Raw genomic sequence first — 21,608 nt, forward strand, 5'->3', positions numbered from 1 at the left:
GTACAGTTTTTTTTAAGTGTATGTACATAATTCTCTTGTTTTGGTTTTTCTTTTATCGAATGGCCTGATCCTCTTTGTTTCTGTAGCTTTCAAGTGTTTTTAACAAGTTCTTATTTTACTTTCTTCTCTTTTTGCGGCGATAATTTACCTAGAAAAATGAAATGAAAGTATTTTTAGATTAAAAGTTGCAGATATAAAAGCTAACAATTATTGGTTAGACTATTTTAATTTTAATATCGTAGTGCGCAGGGCTGGGTGCATCAATGGATTTACTCCTTGGCACTTGTGCTATTTATTTTGTGGCAATGCAATCCGACGAGAAGTGGAGAAAGAGACAGAGAAAGGGAGAAACGCAAGGAGAATTCAAATTGAGAGCAAAAAATTGAAAGAACGGTGTGATTAACCATTTACTAAGCCAATTTTAACGTATGTCAGTGAGTGCAAAAAGATAGTTAGTGAATAAGCAGACAACATTGAAGGGGATTAATTTTAGTAATATTTTGTATTAGGCATGCATGCATTAACCGGTTATGGTTCTGTAGGCAGCTTTTGAATTGGTGATTAGATACATCTTAAAAATAACAAAATATGACTTAACATATCCATTTCGAAAGATTCCTGATTCTTAATTTAAACAGTTTATCATCCCATTTATTGTTGCCTGCTGTTTTAAAATGACTAAACATACCTTTAGATGGTGATGATGAGATGGCAGGACTTCTTTCTTTGCTTTTCGTAGGCGTCGATGAAACCTTTTTGAGCTGCCGTTGCTGAAAAATTATAGATTAAAATTAGCAAGCAGTTCGAGTGTCGAATAAAGTGTAACATCTTGCCTGCCAATAAACCGCTGCGTAGACAAATGCCACCGAGATTATCACTTGGATAGTCAGCCACAGGACAATGTTGATGGCTTGCGTGCGCTCAAACAACTCCTTGCCATTCTTGATACACAGAATGGCTTCGGAGACCATGATGGCGCCGTAAACCCAACACTGGGTGCCGACTCTCTTGCAGCGCGTATCGGTGACATATACGTAGTATTGCCTGAAAGTTACAAAATTTAAATTAGATAACAATTTAAATACTTGAAAAGTCCGCAAAGGATAAAGTGCCTTTGCATTATAAATAATAAAAATGATTCTATAGTAAACAAAGATAGAACATTCCCGATTTTTTTGTTAAACTTTGCAGGTTGATCACTCAAAAGAGAATTAAACTAAAATTTAAATTAGTGGTCTCTTAATGCAAACTTAACAAACTTACCTAACCGAAGGCGCCACAAATAGACCGATGAATATGAGGCGACCGATCACAATAAAGTGATCCGGCGGCATCTCGAAGATGTGCTTCAAGAAGAACGTGTTTAGCTCGGTCACCTGCCAGAAGATCACCAGCTGGATGACGGCGGCGAATCTCATCGCCGTGGACTTGGGATCCAGCCAGCGGATGGCGGACCAACTTTCCGGCGTGAACTGCAGCATGGCACGCTTGATTTTGCCCGTTGTGGTCGATATATCCTTAATGCTGGCCCACTTGTACTCGCGCATCTCCAGGATCTGGCATATCTTAAGGCCCATCCAAATACCCAGTCCATTACAGACTATCACATCTAAGATAAGTGCATCCCACCAGCACTCGATGAAGTTGGGCAGCAGATGAGCAAACGTGATCTCGGTTATTTCCCACATCACCGAAATGGCCCACAGAATGCCCATGTGACGGATCAGGATGGCCTTGAAGGCCCAGCCCAAGAAGTGACCCCAAGCGAAGACGTCCAAGTGACCTTTAACGCGATCCCAACTGATGTCCGAGCAATTTACGCCATATTCCTGAGAAATATGAAAGAATATCGGTAAGCATATATATTCGTAAAGGTTTTATAAATTCAAGTGAGTAAACTAGTTTTGGTATTAGGCTGTTGTATTTCTTCAGTACCTTTTTTAAAATATTTTTTTTTATTTTAAAATCATGCAAAATCTTTAAACTTTTAAGAAAACAATAAAATTAATTTGGTCAAAATAAGAATGTATTATTTTACTTTGGCTTATCAAGATCTTAACTATTTTAACTGAATAGTTCTTAAAAACAAATTTAACTTACAGTCAAACATAATAATTTCTTTTGAAGCAACATGAACCATTCCAATAAACCTTTTTAACCCAGTGACAAATATATATATCCTTACCTTCTCCATGTCGATGTGGAAGTTCTTTAACTTCGGATCTATCCAGTAGAATATGCTCCTGATGGTCGGGTAGTTTTGGAACATCAGGAATTGTAACGTCAGCAGGTACAGTACAGAACATCCGAACAGTATCCGCCAGACGGCGGGATGTGGTCGTGTGAAGGGTCCATTGGGAAATGCAATCACCGAGATGATCAGAAAGAAGAACACAATGCAGAGGAGGCCGGCCCAGAGATTCTCATCCACGTTCGCCTCGTTTCTGAAACGATATTGCATTGCTAAGTTGATGATCTTGGATTCCATTGACGATACTATTTCAGTCATAGTATTCCTTATCAGCATAGCACGTTTTTCGATGCGGTTTAGGGGTCAATGACACGCTGAATTGAGCTTCAAGTACATTACGTCTGTATTTTGGTCGAATCTACTTTTATATGGTGTAGGCTAGAATAGCGCATATATATTGTTTTGGTTTTTTGAACCTTCGGTTGTCTGAGTTGACACATTTGGCAAAGTATGTGTGATATTTTTAAGTGCTTAACCCGCTAAACAACAACTATTCGATGTGAAAAGACGGCACGTGGTGCAGATTTTTGATTAAAAATAATGATTTGCTCTAAAGTTCTTGTGAGATAAGGGAAAAAAGGCCTCGATTGATTAAAATAAATTAGGATGGAAGCTTTAATTTTGAGCAGAATTATGGCTATGTATTGAGGAAAAAAATTTAGGCGCTAGTTATGTAAATATTATTTAACAGATTTTTGGATCGTATCAATTAAGTTTAAAGCTCTTTTTTTTAAATTCTCTTATGTAACTAACTTATATGTAACTAACTGCCACTAATAAGAAAAATTAAATTAAATTCTGTATATGTGAAATATATTCGATAATATGTTACTTTTTTATATAATACTGATATGGGTAACAAATTGAGTACCATAAGCCGAATATGCCTATCATTGAAGGTAGGCCATATCATTTCCTTTAAAGAATATTGACTTATTCATATAAATATGGATACTTCTGACTTATATTTTAAAATAACTAAACCAAGTGCCTGTCATACAGTGATTGCAATATATTTTTGAAAACTTGTTTACCTGATTTTACTAGGGTTAATTCACAGATCTATAGAAATAACAGATTTTATACCGCTAATCTCACCTGTCAAAGGCAAGGTACTTTGGGGTCAAATAAAAAATAAGCTTGCATAAAGCAATGCTATATACTAAATATTATAACATATTATAATTGTAATCCTCGAGTTTTTTTTTTGTGTATATTAACTAAGTCATCTGTGGGTAAGTCATACATACGTAACATTTGAAAACTCGGTTTGGAATGCAGTTTATAATTAAAATGGGCTTTCCAAAAGGACATGGGATCTTTTGAGACAGTTCCTAGTATGCCAACATATAGATTTGTGGATTTGTGGACCCGCATCTCACCTGACAAATGCAAAGTACATGACGGCTAGCACGGAAACAGCCAGCAGGGTGATGGTATGTGGCTTGTAGAAGAAGTCCAGTGAAATGTCGTCCACGGGACGTTCGTTAACGATCACAAATGTCTGGGCAATCTCATCCTTTCGCTTCCGCCTGGCGCCCGCACTGCTGCCACTTCCGTCGCTGCCATCCCGTCGCTTGGTGGGCGTGGCCGGTGCACTGGCCGCCCCCGATCTGCCAAAGGCGGGATGATCCACATCGGCATCGCCGGCGGAGGAGGACACCACATCGCCGGACGAGGTGGGGGTGCCACGTGAATTGGAACGCTTCTTCATCGCCTAACTAGGTTCGATTATCAGATGTTAGTGGATGGCTATAACGGTGGCGTGATGTGGTTGTTAGGTTGTTGGTGGTTCGGAATCGGAATCGGTTCGGTGGCCAAGTACATGCGGGGACTGAAGGTTGCGCAACATTCGATTCGATTCCAAGCCCCCACTTTTTGGGTTCCTCGGTGCGGTTTCTGCGGCGCCCGGAACGGAAAACCACGGCTGCTAATGCGGATGTGCGGGTCCTAGATCCTCGATTCACGTTCGATCGGCGCACGTTTATTTTATCATTCGCCAGCTACCGTCCGTTGTTGTCAATTAACATGCTGCGCGCGACTTGGACCAATAAAAATCGACACTTGCCGGCGGCGCGGCGTTGCCGGATGAGCAGTATTTGGGTCTTGATAACAAAGCGTTGCCAGACAACGTCCGGAATATGGAGGGTGTTCTAGTTGACTTTTCACTTATCTGTAAAAAATTGTTTATTTTATTTAACGCTAACAATAAACAAACTATTTAAATTCATAAATTATTGCGCGACATAAGCAAATGTATTGTTTCAATTAATATTTATATATTTTAACTATATATATATATATATATTTTAAAGTAAATAATAAATTAAATGAAAAAATAAACTTGTTTAAAAGATAAATTAACAATATATTATTAATATAAAATAAACATCATATTAATAATAATTAATCAATGCTAGAAAAAGATGATTAAAATCAATTGAGGATATTTAATTATGATTATTTAAAAACGGAACACCCCATATGTAATTACCGCAGCCCTGGAACAGCTGATGGCACTTGTTGACCAATAAGCTGTGCACGATTTTGTATTGATTTCTTAATTTACTTAAAATATAACGCATTAAAATGCTGGAAAAGGTAAAAAATGTTATCGTAGTGCTTTCCGGAAAAGGAGGAGTTGGAAAATCGACAGTCAGTACTCAATTAGCACTGGCTCTGCGAAGCAATGGATTTAAAGTGAGCAAATCAATTTCACCACAAAAACATCACACAGGATTTTAAAGATATTTATCTACTTGACTAGGTTGGTCTTCTGGACATAGATCTGTGTGGACCCAGTGTGCCGTATCTATTGGGATTGGAAGGACGTGATATATTTCAGTGCGACGAAGGCTGGGTTCCCATCTATACGGATAACAACAAAAGTTTGGCCGTGATGTCCATTGGATTCCTTCTGAAGAACCGTGAGGATCCGGTCATTTGGCGCGGTCCCAAGAAGACCATGATGATCCGGCAATTCCTCACTGATGTGAAATGGGAGGATCTGGACTACCTAATCATAGATACTCCGCCCGGAACTTCGGACGAGCACATCACCGTGATGGAGTGCCTGAAGGAGGTTGGATGCCATGGAGCCATCATTGTGACCACTCCGCAGGAGGTGGCTTTGGATGACGTGCGCAAGGAGATAACCTTCTGCAAGAAAACCGGTATCAAAATCATCGGTATTGTCGAAAATATGAGTGGGTAAGTTGCTTCCTGACCTCACACTGTTCAAATATATAATAAAAGTATAGCTTAAGAGGTAGAATCAATTAATTATAATTCAAAATCTTTAGTTTTTCAATTGTAAAACATAAAAATGCGATTTCAACAATATATTCAATTTAAATTACTATTTTTTGGTTCTGTCAAGAACTTGAACTTTAGACAGAATTCTAACTTCATTTCCTATTTTCAATTTTTCGAGCTAAGAAGTTCCACTGTAGCTAAATGCTTACTAATTGAAAATGCAAATATAGATAATTAATTGGACGTCTGCGTGTCAAGTTTAGAGCGGGGCAACACCTGTGGGCTTGAACCAGGTGATAATTCATCTGATGTTTGACTAAATTATCTTTTATTTGATTTCCCCAGGTTCGTGTGCCCCCATTGCACCTCATGCACCAACATCTTCTCCTCGAACGGCGGCGCTGAACTGGCCACTTACACGGAGGTGCCTCATCTCGGAACTCTGCCCATAGATCCACGAGTGGGCGTTTTGGCGGGCACGACTGCATCCGTTTTGGATCAGCTACCGGACTCAACGACGGCGGAGGTCATGAGAAATATAGTTGAGAAACTTAAGTTGATTTCGGTAAACTAAATACATTTTACAAAATTACAAATTCTTTTGTTAAAATTTTAAAAATATGAGTTTTTTGTATAACAACTTTAAGGGAAATAAGAAACTAAAAACCGCAAGCTTTGAGGATAAAAAGATGAAAATAACTTTTAAATATAACAAACTGTTTTCAATTTTGTGTATGAATCAATAGGGTTATGAATTTTAATATAAGATAGGAACTGATTTTGCTATAAATATCTAAAGGTATGTACATATGTACATCAATTCGAAAATATCCATGTTTACTATAGGTACACACAGGATTATAGCAATTATACGCAAGAATAGCTCAGGCTGTCTCCAAAAATGGAATAAATAGTTCTGCTGAAATAACACTCTTTTTTTTATTGTTATTTTCCTTTGGTTTCTTTCGCTTTATTTTTTTTATGGTTTTAATGTCTTAAATATAACAATAAAATGGGTTTAAAGGAATGAATGTAGTTGATGCGCGTTCAGGGAACTTAATAGAGCCTCTGGTCGAAGAGCCGTTTGATATTTTCAATGCAAATAGTTCAGCTTACAGCTTTTTGTTTCTTGAACTGAAGCACGTCAGGTGTCCAAAATTGTCGCGAAAATAATATGCTTGATCGACTCTTTGATTCCAGGGCTCTAGTACGTATAATAATTTAATATTGAATGAGTGCGTGTTTGATATTAAATCACTCTAATGCTACAATTCTGGTCACACGGTAATTTTAATTTACAATCAAACTAAAGAGTCTCCTACTAATACTTTCCAATTACAATTATTTTTGTGTTTCCTCGCTTTTGCTATTTAAATCTATCACATTAACGTAGGTTGTCTTACTGCTTAATCTAATCGTTTCACATATTAATTTGAGCAAGGTCTTAAGATCAAGATGTATATTAATGCATGAAGTATAGTTAATTTGCCGGCAAGAGTCATTATTGATCGATAGGCTCGGCTGCTTTCAATGTCTGTGGATTGTCCTTAAATTCTGTTAAAACAATATAAAATTCTTTCCTGACTGACGGCGACGTTAGTTTATTTTCCTAAATATTATTAACATGCAGACTTCTTCCACTATTTTGGTATAACTTTCCCTAGTCGGAACTAGATGAAAGTTTTTAAAGATCAAAAATCAGTCTGCCAGAGGATGGAAATCACACAGAGAAAATATTACGTATTTAAATAGTTTTCATCTGTGGCATGTCAAGAAACTAGTTTTTTTTTTTTTTACTTTTTAAATATAATATTATAAACTGCGATGGCAATATGGAATTGATACTATGATTTTGTCTGCACAGGAATCACAACTAATGCTTCGATTTCTCTAGAATCATTTTTTTTTGTTGACATATGAAATTTGTCATGTTTGCTATTTAAACAGCAAAACTTCCAGAAAGTATAACTCAATGACAATCCCAGACAAATAATCAAAGGAAAAATTAAAGCCCATAAGAAATTGGATTTGTTTTGCTCCTGGGGCACAACAGCATATGTTTTGGGTGTGGATTCTGAAAGGGGATCCTCCGTATCGCTGGTAACCTTGACCTGACTGGTGGATTCAGGTGCCACAGCTGCAGCTGCTGGCTGAGCGGCAATGGGATGATCGGTCATGCCCAAGTTACCAAAATCATTTAACAAAATCTCTGTGGTCTTATCATCTATATTTCCCTTGGTGGTCTCAGCTTCAACATCGGTTTTTGGAACATGATCATCCGTTGAAGTGGACGACTCAATCGAAGTGCTTGAGTCAGTGTAAGATTTTAAATCGCTTGATGTGGTGGGATTTGTGGTGTTCTCTGTTGTAGAATCGGAGCTAGAAATATCCACGTCATCTGATGTGTTTTTGAGATCCGGTGTTTCGGAGGAAACAATATCTGTACTGAAGAATTCGCTTGTTACCGGAGTGAGTGTGGTACTTTCAGTTGGACTAGTGAAGTTATAGACTAAACTGGATTCGTTTATAGCCGGATTGCTGGTCGAACTTTGAGTTGTTGTATCGAAGCTATTTTTTGGATAGGAAGATTCTCCCTCCAGAATTTTAGGACCCTTGGTTGTGCCACCCAATGGTAAACGACCATAATATAAGCCATTCTCATCCAGTTCGTCGGGACAAATTAAACAGCATTCTCCTTCGATCGAGATGGGATTACTGCATTCAACTTGATTGCATTGGTATGTTTCGCATGAGGTTTTTTCACCTAGGCAAGTGCAGGTTGTACAGCCATTGTTCTCAGTCCAAATTTCTCCCTCTTGTTTGTACTCCTCGTCATCGGTTAAACAGTTCGCTAAGGGCTCTTCCAATTGACAGATTTCCTTGCATTGCACGGCATGCGGTTCGCAGGGATCACACAGAGTGCACTTGTTCTTGTAGAACCTCAATTTCGACCCATTGCAGACGGGTTCCTCATCGCGGCACTCGTATCGAGGACAACACGTCCCAGGCATTCCATTTCCCCTTTCCACCTCAACGACCACTTTGTCGCAAGTGGGCCAATCCCAATCCTTTTGACAAGGCAGGCACATTTCTGTTAGGGAGTCATCTGGATCAATGATTGGCAGAGCTGAAACAAAAGAAAAAGGAATCGTTTGTAACAATTTTATGCTTAATTAGTATACTAGGTCAATATAAAGATAGACGTAAGCAAGTATAATCACACCTTAAGGTAACTTGGTATAAATATTTTTGCGTTTTTAGGTTGCTACTTTTTTTTATCAATAAAATTAGAACTTTGTAAAACTCGGTATATTGTTAGGTCTTGATCGACAATTGTTTAAATTATTCAACTTAAATTATAAAATATATAGGTTCAGAGGATTAAGTTTATAATCTTGAGCCTAGCCTTGAGGCACATATAACAAATCTAAAAGCAAACATTTTATTTGATCACCGTTTGAAATAATAAATTTAAACGATTCACTTGACTCACAGGCCAACGATAAAAGGTCACAAGCAAGTCCTTAAATTTAAATTGAAAACCTAATTAATCAGCATCAAAAGTGAATATTTTGCCGGTCAAAACAGAAATTCGATACCCCAAGGTGATCCCAAAATTCCGATCTGATTTTAATGCCCTTCAAGTTCAATATTAGTAAATCGATCGATATTAAAAATCACATTCCACCCTGCGCACCATATAGCCATGACTTGTTCAATACATTTATAGGTAAATTTATAAAAATGGCAATTTGATTAGGCACACTATTAGGAAATTTCTCCAAGCAAACAGAAACCCAATCAAAACAAACAAAACGAAATTTATTTTTGGTGGAATACAAAGTACGGGAGTCACACTCTCGTTTATCATTTATTTATTGTTATTGATTTTTGACATTTTATCATTGAATTATGTATGAAAGGGGGAGGAAGGAGGCGGAGTGATAAAAATGGGAATGGCAAAGTACAATAACAATGCCAAGACAAAAAGATATACAATTGCACTGCAAAACAAGCCCGAAATATTTGAAGCCCTCCCATTTTGAATCGGTTCGGATCGATCGCTTCATTGAATCAACATAGCCCCAATCGCTGATATTATCAATTTGGTGTGGTAAAGTTGGTTACAAAAATGCGTCGCATCTAAACTTGTTACAAGCTCTTCCCGATTGTGATCGAAGGTTATCAATTATTTTCGATATTGACGTCACACTGTCGCAGACTTTGTAGGTGAAGCGCATTTAATTGAACGTAATTTAAAATAGATATAAGTTGTTGCTTTCGTTGTTGTGGCTTTATTCTTCGGCTATCAGGTCGTAGCGATCTATATGACAGCAAGCAGACGGGGCAATTATTCATATGTGTAGTTATGTGTGCGTGACCGTACTCGATTGATTGAGAAGCGCATAGAAGGGCGCTGAAAATGTCAGGGAACTGTGCGTGCTGGGATCAATAGAAATTTTTGAAATACCTTGAAATTTTGTTTGTCAATTTGCTTTCTATTAATAACCAGAAATGTTGACAGTCATGAAATGAAAGAAAAATAATTTTTTGAATATATTCTCAATTAAATTACTTTCCTGACAATTTAATGCAAACACATTTTAATGCACAACCATTTCAAAGATTTTCCAGGTAATAACTTTGCAACGTTCAACAATAATAACTCAACTTCATTCTGAATCAAAATTCTGTTTAAAATTGTTTTTCTAAATAGTAAAATGCTTAGCTACACAATAAATTGCCCATGTGCAAGCTATATTGCTTTCTTCTCTCTGGTTATTCATTTATTTGTTAAAATATATTTTTGTTGGTTGCTTTGCACTGCGGGTTTATTGACCCGAATGGATAGTGGTAATTTTTTTTTTTATCGCCATGGGTCAGCAAAAATAAAAAAAGGGAATAAACAAGAGACATGAGACGGTGGGGCGTTGAAGAAGGTTTCCAGGTTCCAAAGGTTATAAAAATTCGATGCAAATTACCTAAGCACATATCCGCCTCATAAATGGGTCGGGGCTCATTAGCGGAGATCTCTGGCGACGACGATGATCATTATGGGTTGCGATTATAATGATTGTATAGGGGAGCACCAGCAGAAGTGCTGCTACTGCCCACTTACGTCACCGGTCTCTGGCCACCGATACGGATACAGATACCCATACAGATACAGATGCAGATACAAGCACAGATACACCGATGTGCAGATACGGATACTTTGAAGCTGCGAACGAGGCGATCCATATTTCTTTTTGATTGATCTACAGCCGAAGGCCGGCATGCAAAAATGCAATTCAGGCAACGCGAGGAGCACAGAGGCTGAGGAGCAGCTCACAAAAACCAGATACAGATACGGCGAAATAAATTCCAGTACAATTAGCAGTCGCTTATTTTCGTTTCGCATTTAGTTTTTTTTCCTGACACGCTCGTTGACATGCAAAGTTACTTAAACCAAACAAAACGAACATTACACGACAAAATACTAAAAAAAAAAAAAAAACTGAGGGTACGAGGTCGATGTCTACTTTTAACTACTATCTAAAAGGTCGGCCCAAGATGTTAGCCATTACAAGCGACAAAGACCAAATAGTTGATGGAGTAATTAGACGATGTTCAAGTTCCCTCGAAGCCAAAAAAAAAAAACAAAACTACAAACTATTTATTTTTACCATTTTTTGTGCATATTTCTGCTTTACCCATTCACGTCAATCACCGTGAACATTGAAAAAGTGTCTCTTTGATAATTTGCTGATGGCGAATCTAATTTTCTGTCGGGAATTATCATATATTCGTACATTTTATGACATTTTAAGCGAACTCTTGGTCATTATGGAAGTCATAAAACGGTGACTTAAGTAACCCGAAAACCAGGAAGACAGCAATTTGCTAAACTGTGATTTACTAGCAATGAATCACAGTGATGCACAAATGTGAGTCACGTGAAAGTGGTGATTTAATCTGGGATGAGCACTTCAAAGTTTATCTATCACTGATTCAACAAAAGAAAATATTTAGAATTGGAATTTAATTTACACTCCTTTATAAGAAGTGTTACCTTTTAATGAAAGTAATCTTGAAGTTTAATGAGATGCTTATGGAGTTAAAAGGATCAGTAACACAAGAAACTGTTGATGCTAGAGTCTTTAATCTTTTAATAAACATTAATATCTTGCTTTTTTAGTTAGTTTTAGGTAAAAATATTTAACAATATGAAAACCATTGAAAAAATTTAAAGGTAAGTAAATGTAAAAAGAATCACTCAATCAAAATGCAAACCCATCATATTTATTTTTGTGTAAAGTCCCATTTAGTAAAATCACCCAACCATGTATGATTAATTAAATAAAGTAATTTCATTTAACGTGTTAGTTGTTTTATTAGCTGAACTGTATTTCGAGTACTCTCATTGAATTTTGTGATCGTAAACTAAAGCTTTCAAAATGGAAATAAACGATGACAGATGTGATTTAATCACACCCGAATTAAACGGCAATATAATCCATGTATAGCATGCCGAAAAAATGTGACATCAGACCTGCGGTAATCAGTACTATATTTTCAGAACTTGTTTCATTCTTGAGAAGAAAAGCAATCAATCTTTTTTGCCAACGTCTCTCATACGTCCTAAGCCAGCGTAATTTATGCGATTTAATTTAATCGCTAGCATGTAGAGCAAATAATCGTTCGTCACTCTAGATTTGGTTGCTTTCCGCATTGCTACCAATTAAGAGAGTTTGCCGATTGTTCAGTTCACTTCACGGTTGGCATTATCATTAGCCGGCCACATTAACGCTCCATCCTTTTACTAATAATTCCACCATTTGCTATACCCTGTACTCTATGAATAACTTCTCCAGCTGGAGACCAAAGTTTATAAATGGCCAACTAATTCGTTAGAATTGCGTAAACAAAACATTTTTGTACGCTCGACGCTTTCTATTTTTTACTTTTTTTTGGCCCGTTTAAGCCGGCGGCGACAGGCGTAGTAAACCTTATCTTAATTATAGATCAATTATAGTAGTGGGGCTACCATACACTAGGCAAATATTATATATTCAACCGCACATCATTAATTATAAGTGCAAACTGTAGTCAACCATATGGGAAAGGTAAGCACGCCAAATGGCACACAAAATTAACTAATGCGTGTCGCAACTCAATTCAGTTGCCCTTTCTTTTACGTAAATAAAAGGTTATTAATTAATTGGTTGGGAATATTAATAAAAAAGGATGAGCTCATATAAAAATTGTTAAACTATAACTTTATTTTCAATTTTAAAACAAAATTATAAATGCTAAAATATAAATACAACAACAATATTTATACACAAGCTTTTTAATTAAGCGGCTCGAAATTGACTTTTGGAATTATTTCAATATGTTTCACTTTGAAAGATTTTAAATTATTTATATAATAAACATCGTATAAGATCTTCTCCATCAACAACAGTTTTCTTAAATAAAAATGTTATATTTAACAAAAATGATCAAAAATAAATCTTTGTAAAGTCTTTGTAAACAATTCAGTACGTCATTTGGAGATTGCCCATTTTTTGTTAAATTAATATTTGTTAAAATACGGCGAACATATTTTAGCAATTCAATAAATATTTAGAATAATCAAATTCACATTTCTCTTTCTGGATAAATAAACAAACAAGGCAATATAAGCAACCGCGACACGACTTCGTAAATTATTTAATATGCAAAAATGAAAACAAAAAAACAGACCTGCCATGAATTTTAATGGGGGGGATGTGTGTCCCGCGGTGGTTATTTTGTACAAATTGCACAATTACAATTAAATTATACGGCACAGCGTAAAATGTCTGATTGATGACAAACACCCTCCATATCCAGTCCCCTCCCTACCAAAAATAAAGGCGAAACGAGAGCAAGCAAACAGATGTGCGCCGATATTCAATTTATATGTTTTGTATACAAAATAAAAATAATTAGTTTTTAATAATTACTGCATTGGGACCGCAATGTGTTGTCTTTCGATGGCCACAGTTAAAACGATGACTGACGCCTTTCTGCTGGGATTATTATGCTGCCGAGTACTGCAACAGTTCGTAACAGATGTGAATTTTACAACAAAGATATTGAAAACAAATACCAACATTTTAATAAAGATTTTTTTTCTTGAGATTTATTTCTTGAAATTTATTAATTGATAAGTGTTAAAAAAGTGCGACAAAAATATCAATAGAAATGCGTACATATAAAACGCATTCCCCAATTAGAATGCAATAAAAAAATTACCTGACAAAAAATATATTCTTATTCCTTTAAATATAATATATGTAAATAAGATGCAGTTTTGGGTTTTCTCCGCTAAAAGTAGATGCCGTGACTAAGACTACAGGTTTATAGATTCAGCATATGATGCGCATTTATTTAATGGGCTCACCCACTTGTAGCGCAATTTCGAGATCCGTTGGCGGGACATCAACTGTTCGGTCAACGACCCCACGACTGCCGAGGTCTTTAAGTGCGATATTGTGGAGATGCCAAAGAAGCAGGGAAATTTCCTATACACCTGGCTCCTGCTGCGCTGACCTGTCCAAAAAATGTGGGTGGAACTGAGTGGGGGTCAGATTGTTTTCTTCAGCAATTTTTTAAAATTCGTTTGAATGGCTGTAACCTGATCGGTTTTCGTAGCAAAAATCGCATCGGAAGTGCCGTCCTCAAAAAGCTACTGCCACTGATAAATCTATTACTAACTGAAATATATTACTACTGAATAAATCATTATTGGTAAATCAAATCACGTTGCAGTGGAATATGCAAATCACTGATGGATAGATTCTCGGGCGATGCATTTCAAACTCAAACTCATGACTTTTATTGCCACCGAGTTATAACTAGTTTTTCTGGTCTTAAGAAATAATACGTTAACCTCAGGCTTTTGTACTGAATTTAACCTTTTAGGGCTTCAAATCAAACCATAAAAATTGCTATTATTTGCGAAAAGACCCAATTGAAATAGTTAAATGCGCAATTTATTATCAAAAATTAAATTTTGTATAACATTAGCCAGACCTTTGTTATAGTACTACATATGTGGCTATTGGAATTAATAGAAAACATATCTATAATTACAAAACATATTTCTAATATTCGCGATTTATAGTTAATAACTTTTAAAATTTTATGGTAACAGAAACTAGAAGTCAAACCCTATAAAAGAACTTGAAACCTAATTATACAAATTTCTGACCTACTCAAAATCCGATGAAAATTTCCCGTAATCTTTATCTTTACGAGCTGCGCGTAAATAGAGCAACAAATTAGTCAAATGTTCTCGCAAATAAACAGAGCTATCTATACGATTGTTCGAAAATACGCTGCTATCATTAAAAAACGGAAAATAAACAAATGAAATAAATAAGCATGTATACGAATAAACACATCAATTGCGCATTACCAGAAAAACCAAAGCGGTTTCGACGAAACGAAAGTTTGAATGAAACCCAAATCGATTTCCGAATATCATTTTCATTCGCTAACAGGTTCCGTATCTCCATCCGCAGTATGTCAACTATACGTCCACACGATTTGCCCTCAATCCGGATCACTTTCCGGCCTACATGCCGGACATGAAGTTCAACACGAAATTGATCTTCCAGCTGAGCAGGAATATTGGCCAGTGTGGATGCCGAGGTGATGAGACGATCGTAAAGAGAAATATTTCAATAAAGCATACAAAAAAAAAAAAGAAAAGTACATTAACCAGGGGCAAATATACTCCTCAATATATATTTATGCGTTGCCATGACTAAGTCGGTGGCAGTGACTAATGGCTTTGGCATGGGATTTATGCCTGGTACACGTTCAGATTAGACGCCTATCTGGGGCATTCGGTTTGAGGTGGAAATGCCTTGTGGATATCCAATGAATATCTATTTTTACCCTCGAACCCTGAGATACTGCTTTTCCACCGAAAAATTTCACTGCCATGACTTTCAAATTTTTATGCTCCACATTTCGGCACAATGCTTCATGAATCATGGCTGAGGAATTTGGCATCAAACTGGTTGACTGATTTCTGCACTTCACTGTTAATTAAACATGAACACAAATGAGCTCTGGCTTGTACCAGAAATCAGATTAAAAGAAATAAATAAGTTTATACAAAGTGGTTTCTGCACTTCATTGTTAATAAAACATTAATAACGATTGGCTTTAAATATAATTTAAAAGCTTAAAAAAGTGTCAGAAATCAGATTAAACGAACAAAATAATTAATTGGTTTTTATAAAGTGTGAATTGGTTTTTTGACTTTTATACGTGCTTAAAACTTAATTATTATTATAAACTAGATGCAGCCAGCATTTAAATTTAATCATGAAAAGCATTATACAATTGGCATTTTAAATTTGTTTTTATTAAAATTTGCAATTATCATTATTAATTTATTTTAAATTGTAAGCTTTACGAAAAGAAACAGTAGAAAAAAGAGTATCCTTTAGCTTGAGTGCCCACCACCCTCTTTTGTATATATTATAAGCAGACTAACTTGTTGATAATGCGAGTGCAGAAAAATAATAGATTAAGAAAGCTCAGGCCCCTATTCGAGTGCCGGCCAATCAAATTAAGAAATGACGTGAGTCTGCCCACAAAAGATATTTAGCAGAGCATAAATAGAACAGTGTTTATCAAGAGCCCCCCAAAAAAAACAAAACAAAGTATTAATACACAAGCCTTTCACTCGTACAGTCTGCAATGTCATGGTCACAGAATCTTTTTCTTTCTTTTGAGAATTGCCCCTGATAAATTCCTTCTCACACCGCGAAAAGTCAAGTGAGCAAAGTCTATTTATCATTTATTGACGTCTGAATTCGTCATCAATATTTTTGCCATGGCAAAGAAACTCTAGCCAAATGTATATTGACTTGAGCCGAAGGAAAACCTTTGTCAAGGCCAGCCATAAAAACAAAAAGGAAAGTGTTTCCGGCCAGCCATTTTCACATCCATTTTCATTCGCATTCGCATTTGCATTTGCCACAACGAAGTTTGGAATGGTGGGAGTACGGTGACATAACCCAAACCGGTAAAGTCGGGGAATTCTAGGCCAAAATATTGAAGCCACCCCTAGTAACCGAAAGAGGGGAGTCCAGAGTCTAAATAGCTCACTTAGTGGGTTAGTCAGCAAGCACATTTCTAAGGGGTTAGCCAAAAAGCAAGTGCACTCGGAACAAATTTTTCTACGGAAATTCTTCATTTAAAAACCAAACAATATTCACAAAAACTATATCTTTTTTAAAATATTTTTCTAAGAATACTTCTAGCAGATTTACAAATGTCAAATAAAAAAGTTTAATAAATGCAAATTAAACACCAAGAAATTCAAATTCGCCTTTATAATAAATGATTTATATTTATTAGCAATTGTTTCTGCATTTATATGTATATGTACATAAAAGGTAAAAGTTAAACAAAGCTTTAACGTATTTTGCTATATCAAATGTTTGCTGATATAATAGAAATTATAACCACATTGTTAAAATGACTTTATTTATAGTTTTCTCCAAAGTGCAATCATCCTACTGGTGGAAATTCGTTGCACGAAAAGCGGATTACGATTTCATCAGGTAATGGAATAATATTCAAGGGGCTGGCCTGCCTAAGAGAGTTATTTTTCTTTATGGCCCGGGGAAAACGGCTAAAACCTAGTGGCAACTTGCCTTTGTTCTGGCTGTTCTAAGTTCACTTATCGTATTCATCTGGATGGAATTTGTTGGGCAAACACGCCAACAACAACTGGCAGTTGGACTCCCTATGTCTGTGTGTTTGTATACGTAACAAACACGCTCTACAATAGACTATCTGTCGTTTGTCACCAATTTGATAAGAGCGCAGATTAAGATGGAATTCCACACAAAAGTGTGCGTTGCCACATTTGGGCTTTCTATAAAAATCAAGACTCCACTCCACACCGCACTCAAGGTTAAGTTCATTAGATTTCCGTAGATTAACACATGTTTCCACCGATATCTAAGGTAAGTTTGTCTAGCAATGAAATACTATATATCGGGTGAATAAGCGGAAAATGCACCCCAACTATTTTCAGCATTAATCACTAAGTCAATGGGGGAAATAAATGGGGCCTTAAAATATATTTTCATGTTTTTGCGATAAGTGTTATCTACTTTTGCGTATTTGCAGATTTCTATTTGCAAAAAAAATAATCTTACCATGTCTTTTATTATTTATATTTTTATACATAGTTTATAGTAATCAATGTGTACTTGCAGAAATGAACTGACTGAACATTTTTTTGTTCTACAAAAGGATTTGGTTTTCGAAAAACGAACTAAATGACAATTTTGGAATTATAGCAATTCAGTAATAAGCAAACAATAAGCAAACTAATTGACAATTTTGGAATTATAGCAACTTAGTTCTAAATCATTCATAGAACATAAAAAGTAAATATATTTTCCATTTCGCAATTTGTAAAACGCATTTTGCCTTTAAGAACTTTGTTGTTTGCCAGTAAAAACGTTTTCAATTTGGATCCCCCCACAAAATGTAGTGACGCACTTCAGGTAATATTGTTTAAACAAAAGATTGCCCATGCCCTTCGATATCCACTATCAAGGTCAGTTCGGTTCATAGAAAAACATACGCCAGCGAAAGCCAAACAAAAACGAATCAAATAAAAATAAACAATATTTTGAGAAATGCCCCAAAAATGCGAAATAAATAAAAAAAAAACAAACAAAAAAAAACAAAATCAAAAATACAACCGAAAATACAACCGAAAATACACACACTCAGATGATACACTGCCATTTGAATTATCAATGAAGCTCATAAACAAAACAAAAAAGAACAAAAGCAGAAACCACGAAATTGGCGCGGCAACATGTGTTTTAGGTAGTAAAGAAATAAGCAAAACAAAAAGTCGGTATGCTAAAATATAGAAGAACGGGGATCCGCATGGCATATGGCCAAAATCGTAGCTATATATACATTTCGACACGTCATGAGAAAGATCGGCACGATATATATAGCCCCGTGATGCCGCTGAAGTGACGTAGGCTTTCGACTTCTGTTTTTCTTTAATGGAAAGTATCTCAATAGAGTCAAAGTAAACACATTCGTAACATCTGAATTATCCGATGGCTGTGAATCACTTCATTAATATACTAATTTCGGCATAATTTACTCACCCAAAGATTGAAGAGTCCATAGGAATAAGCCAAGTATTATTAACTTGTCCATCTTACGTGAGCAATTTGATCAAAGTCCAAAAATTGATTAGGTATATATATATATCTATATATATATTTAATTTGTTGTGAAATTTTTAGAAAATTGTTTTCTTTCTTTTTGTTTACTTCAGCCACACAGAGTCTCTGAAAGTACAAGAAAACATAAATTAGACATTATTTAGACTGTTTAAGGCCGAGTTTTATGGCAGGAAATTAATTTATTTAAATGTATTGAGTATTAACGCATTTTCCCTAGTCAGTTTTAATTATTTAAAATTAAATGGTTAAAATGTATCAAAACAAAGAATATGATACGTGACATGTTCAATTTCACAATGCTTTGCAAGTAATGATTTGTATATGTACATAAATAAAACCTTTGAATGGTCAAAAAGAAACTGCCTTACAACTGCGACTTTACTGCCCTTAAATACAATTTAGGACTGTGGTGATGCACCCTTATCTAATCTTATTTAAATATGAGACAATGAGTTATTTGAAGGTATATCACCTATTTCTTAAACAAACATTTCATATAATCAACAAAGCTTACAATTAAAGCTTTTAGTATAAACTGTAAAAATTTAATTTACATTTCTTTGGCATATTTTATTTTGGTTTTGTTCAACTGAGGATTAGTTAGAAATGCATTTTTTTCTTATCTGTTTTAGCTATCTATTTTTTTCTCTGACAAAAGTTATAACGTCGCAGTTTCAATTCGCATCTGGTTTTTTTGCCTGCCTATAAGATACCAATCTAAAAGTTTTTTGGTTTCCAACCGAAGTTGTAATAAAGTTGCCAAGTACACTCTGATTACTGCCCAAACACGCTACCTGCGTTGTTTTCTTCGATTCGCACGATAAGTGTGTTATAACATATGCCAAAACTGATTGCCTGATAACTCTTCAGTTTTGATACCACACACAAGGAAAGGCACATGTGAGCCAACCGATGCACACAGTTTGGGCCAAAATAATAAAGCTGAATTGGCCATTTGGTGTTTTTCCTTTCCTTGCTTCCGCTCTTTCCAATTGTTGTGAAATATATTCTTTTCTTTTATTGCTTTTGCATAGCCATGCGTTCCCTTAAAATTTTAAAATGTTGTAAAACGTGTAATGAATATTAGAAATATTTTAGCAATAGCCTTTTGAAATGGAACGAACTCGTATGCCACTTAAATTTGTAATAATTCATAGTACTGCCTATCCGTATAAATCAAAAATAATTGTTAATAAATAATAATAATACAATAATTGTGACTGAATTATTGAATAAGTTGAGCACTTAAAATGTATATAGAAATACTTAAAACAAAATAAACTAATAAACATAATAAAAATGTAAATATAACCAATACTTGTTATTATTAATTAGTTCAAGTTTTTTGATAGAATTGTTATTATTAGTTCAAGTTTTTTAAAAGATTTGTTTTAACTATTTCATGAAGATAATTATTTAGTTGTCCACATCTGTATTCAAGTGCAAGCAAATGAAGTGTCGGTCTGGGCGACTAAATGCAGACATACAATAATTAAATTATCCCGTGGGCGTCAGAATGGAAAGCTGTTAGGTAAACGACGCGTCGCGACGGCGACCGCAAAGGAAATCAGATTTTTCCATTATTTGGCAGAAAAACAAAAGCGAAAAAAAAACCGCCAACACGTGCATTTATGCAAGTGCATTTGACCGATTCGTCAGTTATATCACAGCTATATCAAAGCTGAAGCTAAAGCTACGGCCAAAACCATAGCTCATGTGCAGACCACTCAGACTGGTCGGTTTATCACTTATTTCCATAAAAGGAAGCAGCGAATGAAATTCCATCTTTCGCAATTGCAGCACAAATTGCCCATATTGGCCGGGCCAGAAAGAAATAACCAGAGTGAAAAAAACCAGCAAGAAAAGGCACAAAGCCAGGGGAAATACTTAGCGCCGAAATTAGGTCGCTTGGCCTACGCAGATTACGAATATATATATAGTTTCGGACTCGATTTGGCTTTACCTTTACTTGCCGAGAGTCCAACTGATCCAAAAATAAAACTTCATTGTACTATTTGTTTTCAATTGACGGTTTGTCCGTTTCTGTTGTCTTTATTATTTATTTGGCAATGCTCTGTATTTTTGTTTGTTTGGTCCGCCGCTTTTTTTGGTTGATAATATTGTTTTGGGGGTTTTTTATATTCACTAGCGCACTGCACAAAAACACGACCGATTCGAATGGAGGTTCTCAGCAAACTGAACGCAAACCGAACGCAAACTGTTTTGTTTGCCAAATCTAGCTTTTGTGTCTCGCTGGCGCTCCCTTTCATTCGACTCGCTCGCTCTTTGCTCCGCATTAAAGGTGATTTTCTCTTAAAAACGGTCTTTTGATCGCACTTGTCATTTTTTCTTATGTACGCTTGGTAAATAAATTAGGCTAAATGCGTAATTACAAAAGGCAAAGCCCGCTTTTTTGCGCACTTCACGTTTAATCGGTTTTGTAGTTTGCAAATTTTTGACTTTTTGACGAGATCAACGTTAAGGGGCTGTACCAGTGAAATCCACAAAATAATTATTAGTTTTTGAAATTTTGTATAAAGAAAGTACTTAGTAGAATGTTTGAAATTGTTTCCACATAAATATTTAAGTTTTCAACTTTATTTGAAGATTTTTTAATATTTTTATTTTAAAAAAAATTTAGAAATAATGAGACAATGGACAATGGGACACAAAGAGTGACTCCAAGAACTTTAAAAGATTATGAAAGCCCAATATATTTCCCCTTCAATGACTTAAGATCTTAAAAAATATCAATTATTAGCAAAATATCGTTGACTTGAGCAAATAAATAATTTTTTGGGGTGAAAAAATTATCTTTTAAATTCTAACATTGTAGAAAGTAC

General features: G+C 35.6%; 4 protein-coding genes across 4 annotated transcripts; 2 read left to right on the forward strand and 2 right to left on the reverse strand.

Annotated features, from left to right (window-relative positions):
* Positions 1 to 50: 50 nt before the first annotated feature.
* LOC108142759 (phosphatidylserine synthase) lies at positions 51 to 4,350 on the reverse strand. Its single transcript, XM_017266794.2, has 6 exons — positions 3,634 to 4,350; positions 2,186 to 2,444; positions 1,264 to 1,829; positions 834 to 1,044; positions 689 to 770; positions 51 to 148 (listed from the first exon to the last, which is right to left on the reverse strand). Exons 1-6 carry the CDS (start codon positions 3,963 to 3,965, stop codon positions 111 to 113), a joined length of 1,488 nt encoding a protein of 495 aa, XP_017122283.1. The 5' UTR covers positions 3,966 to 4,350; the 3' UTR covers positions 51 to 110.
* Positions 4,351 to 4,748: 398 nt separating this feature from the next.
* LOC108142719 (cytosolic Fe-S cluster assembly factor NUBP2 homolog) lies at positions 4,749 to 6,232 on the forward strand. The gene is made up of 3 exons (XM_017266740.2): positions 4,749 to 4,951; positions 5,019 to 5,461; positions 5,852 to 6,232. The coding sequence occupies exons 1-3, from the start codon at positions 4,841 to 4,843 to the stop codon at positions 6,078 to 6,080; spliced, it is 783 nt and encodes a 260-aa protein (XP_017122229.1). The 5' UTR covers positions 4,749 to 4,840; the 3' UTR covers positions 6,081 to 6,232.
* A 213-nt stretch (positions 6,233 to 6,445) lies between these two features.
* On the reverse strand, positions 6,446 to 20,950 carry LOC108142718. The gene is made up of 3 exons (XM_017266739.2): positions 20,729 to 20,950; positions 18,685 to 18,870; positions 6,446 to 8,633 (listed from the first exon to the last, which is right to left on the reverse strand). Exons 2-3 carry the CDS (start codon positions 18,734 to 18,736, stop codon positions 7,351 to 7,353), a joined length of 1,335 nt encoding a protein of 444 aa, XP_017122228.1. The 5' UTR covers positions 18,737 to 18,870; positions 20,729 to 20,950; the 3' UTR covers positions 6,446 to 7,350.
* On the forward strand, positions 13,999 to 15,187 carry LOC108142720. The gene is given in 4 exon segments (XM_017266741.2): positions 13,999 to 14,107; positions 14,110 to 14,229; positions 15,041 to 15,152; positions 15,154 to 15,187. Coding segments are annotated over 4 exon segments (360 nt in total). The 5' UTR covers positions 13,999 to 14,013.
* Positions 20,951 to 21,608: the final 658 nt, after the last annotated feature.

Source organism: Drosophila elegans, unplaced genomic scaffold (genome assembly GCF_018152505.1).
Source record: "Drosophila elegans isolate 14027-0461.03 unplaced genomic scaffold, ASM1815250v1 contig_208, whole genome shotgun sequence".
Lineage (NCBI taxonomy): Eukaryota > Metazoa > Arthropoda > Insecta > Diptera > Drosophilidae > Drosophila > Drosophila elegans.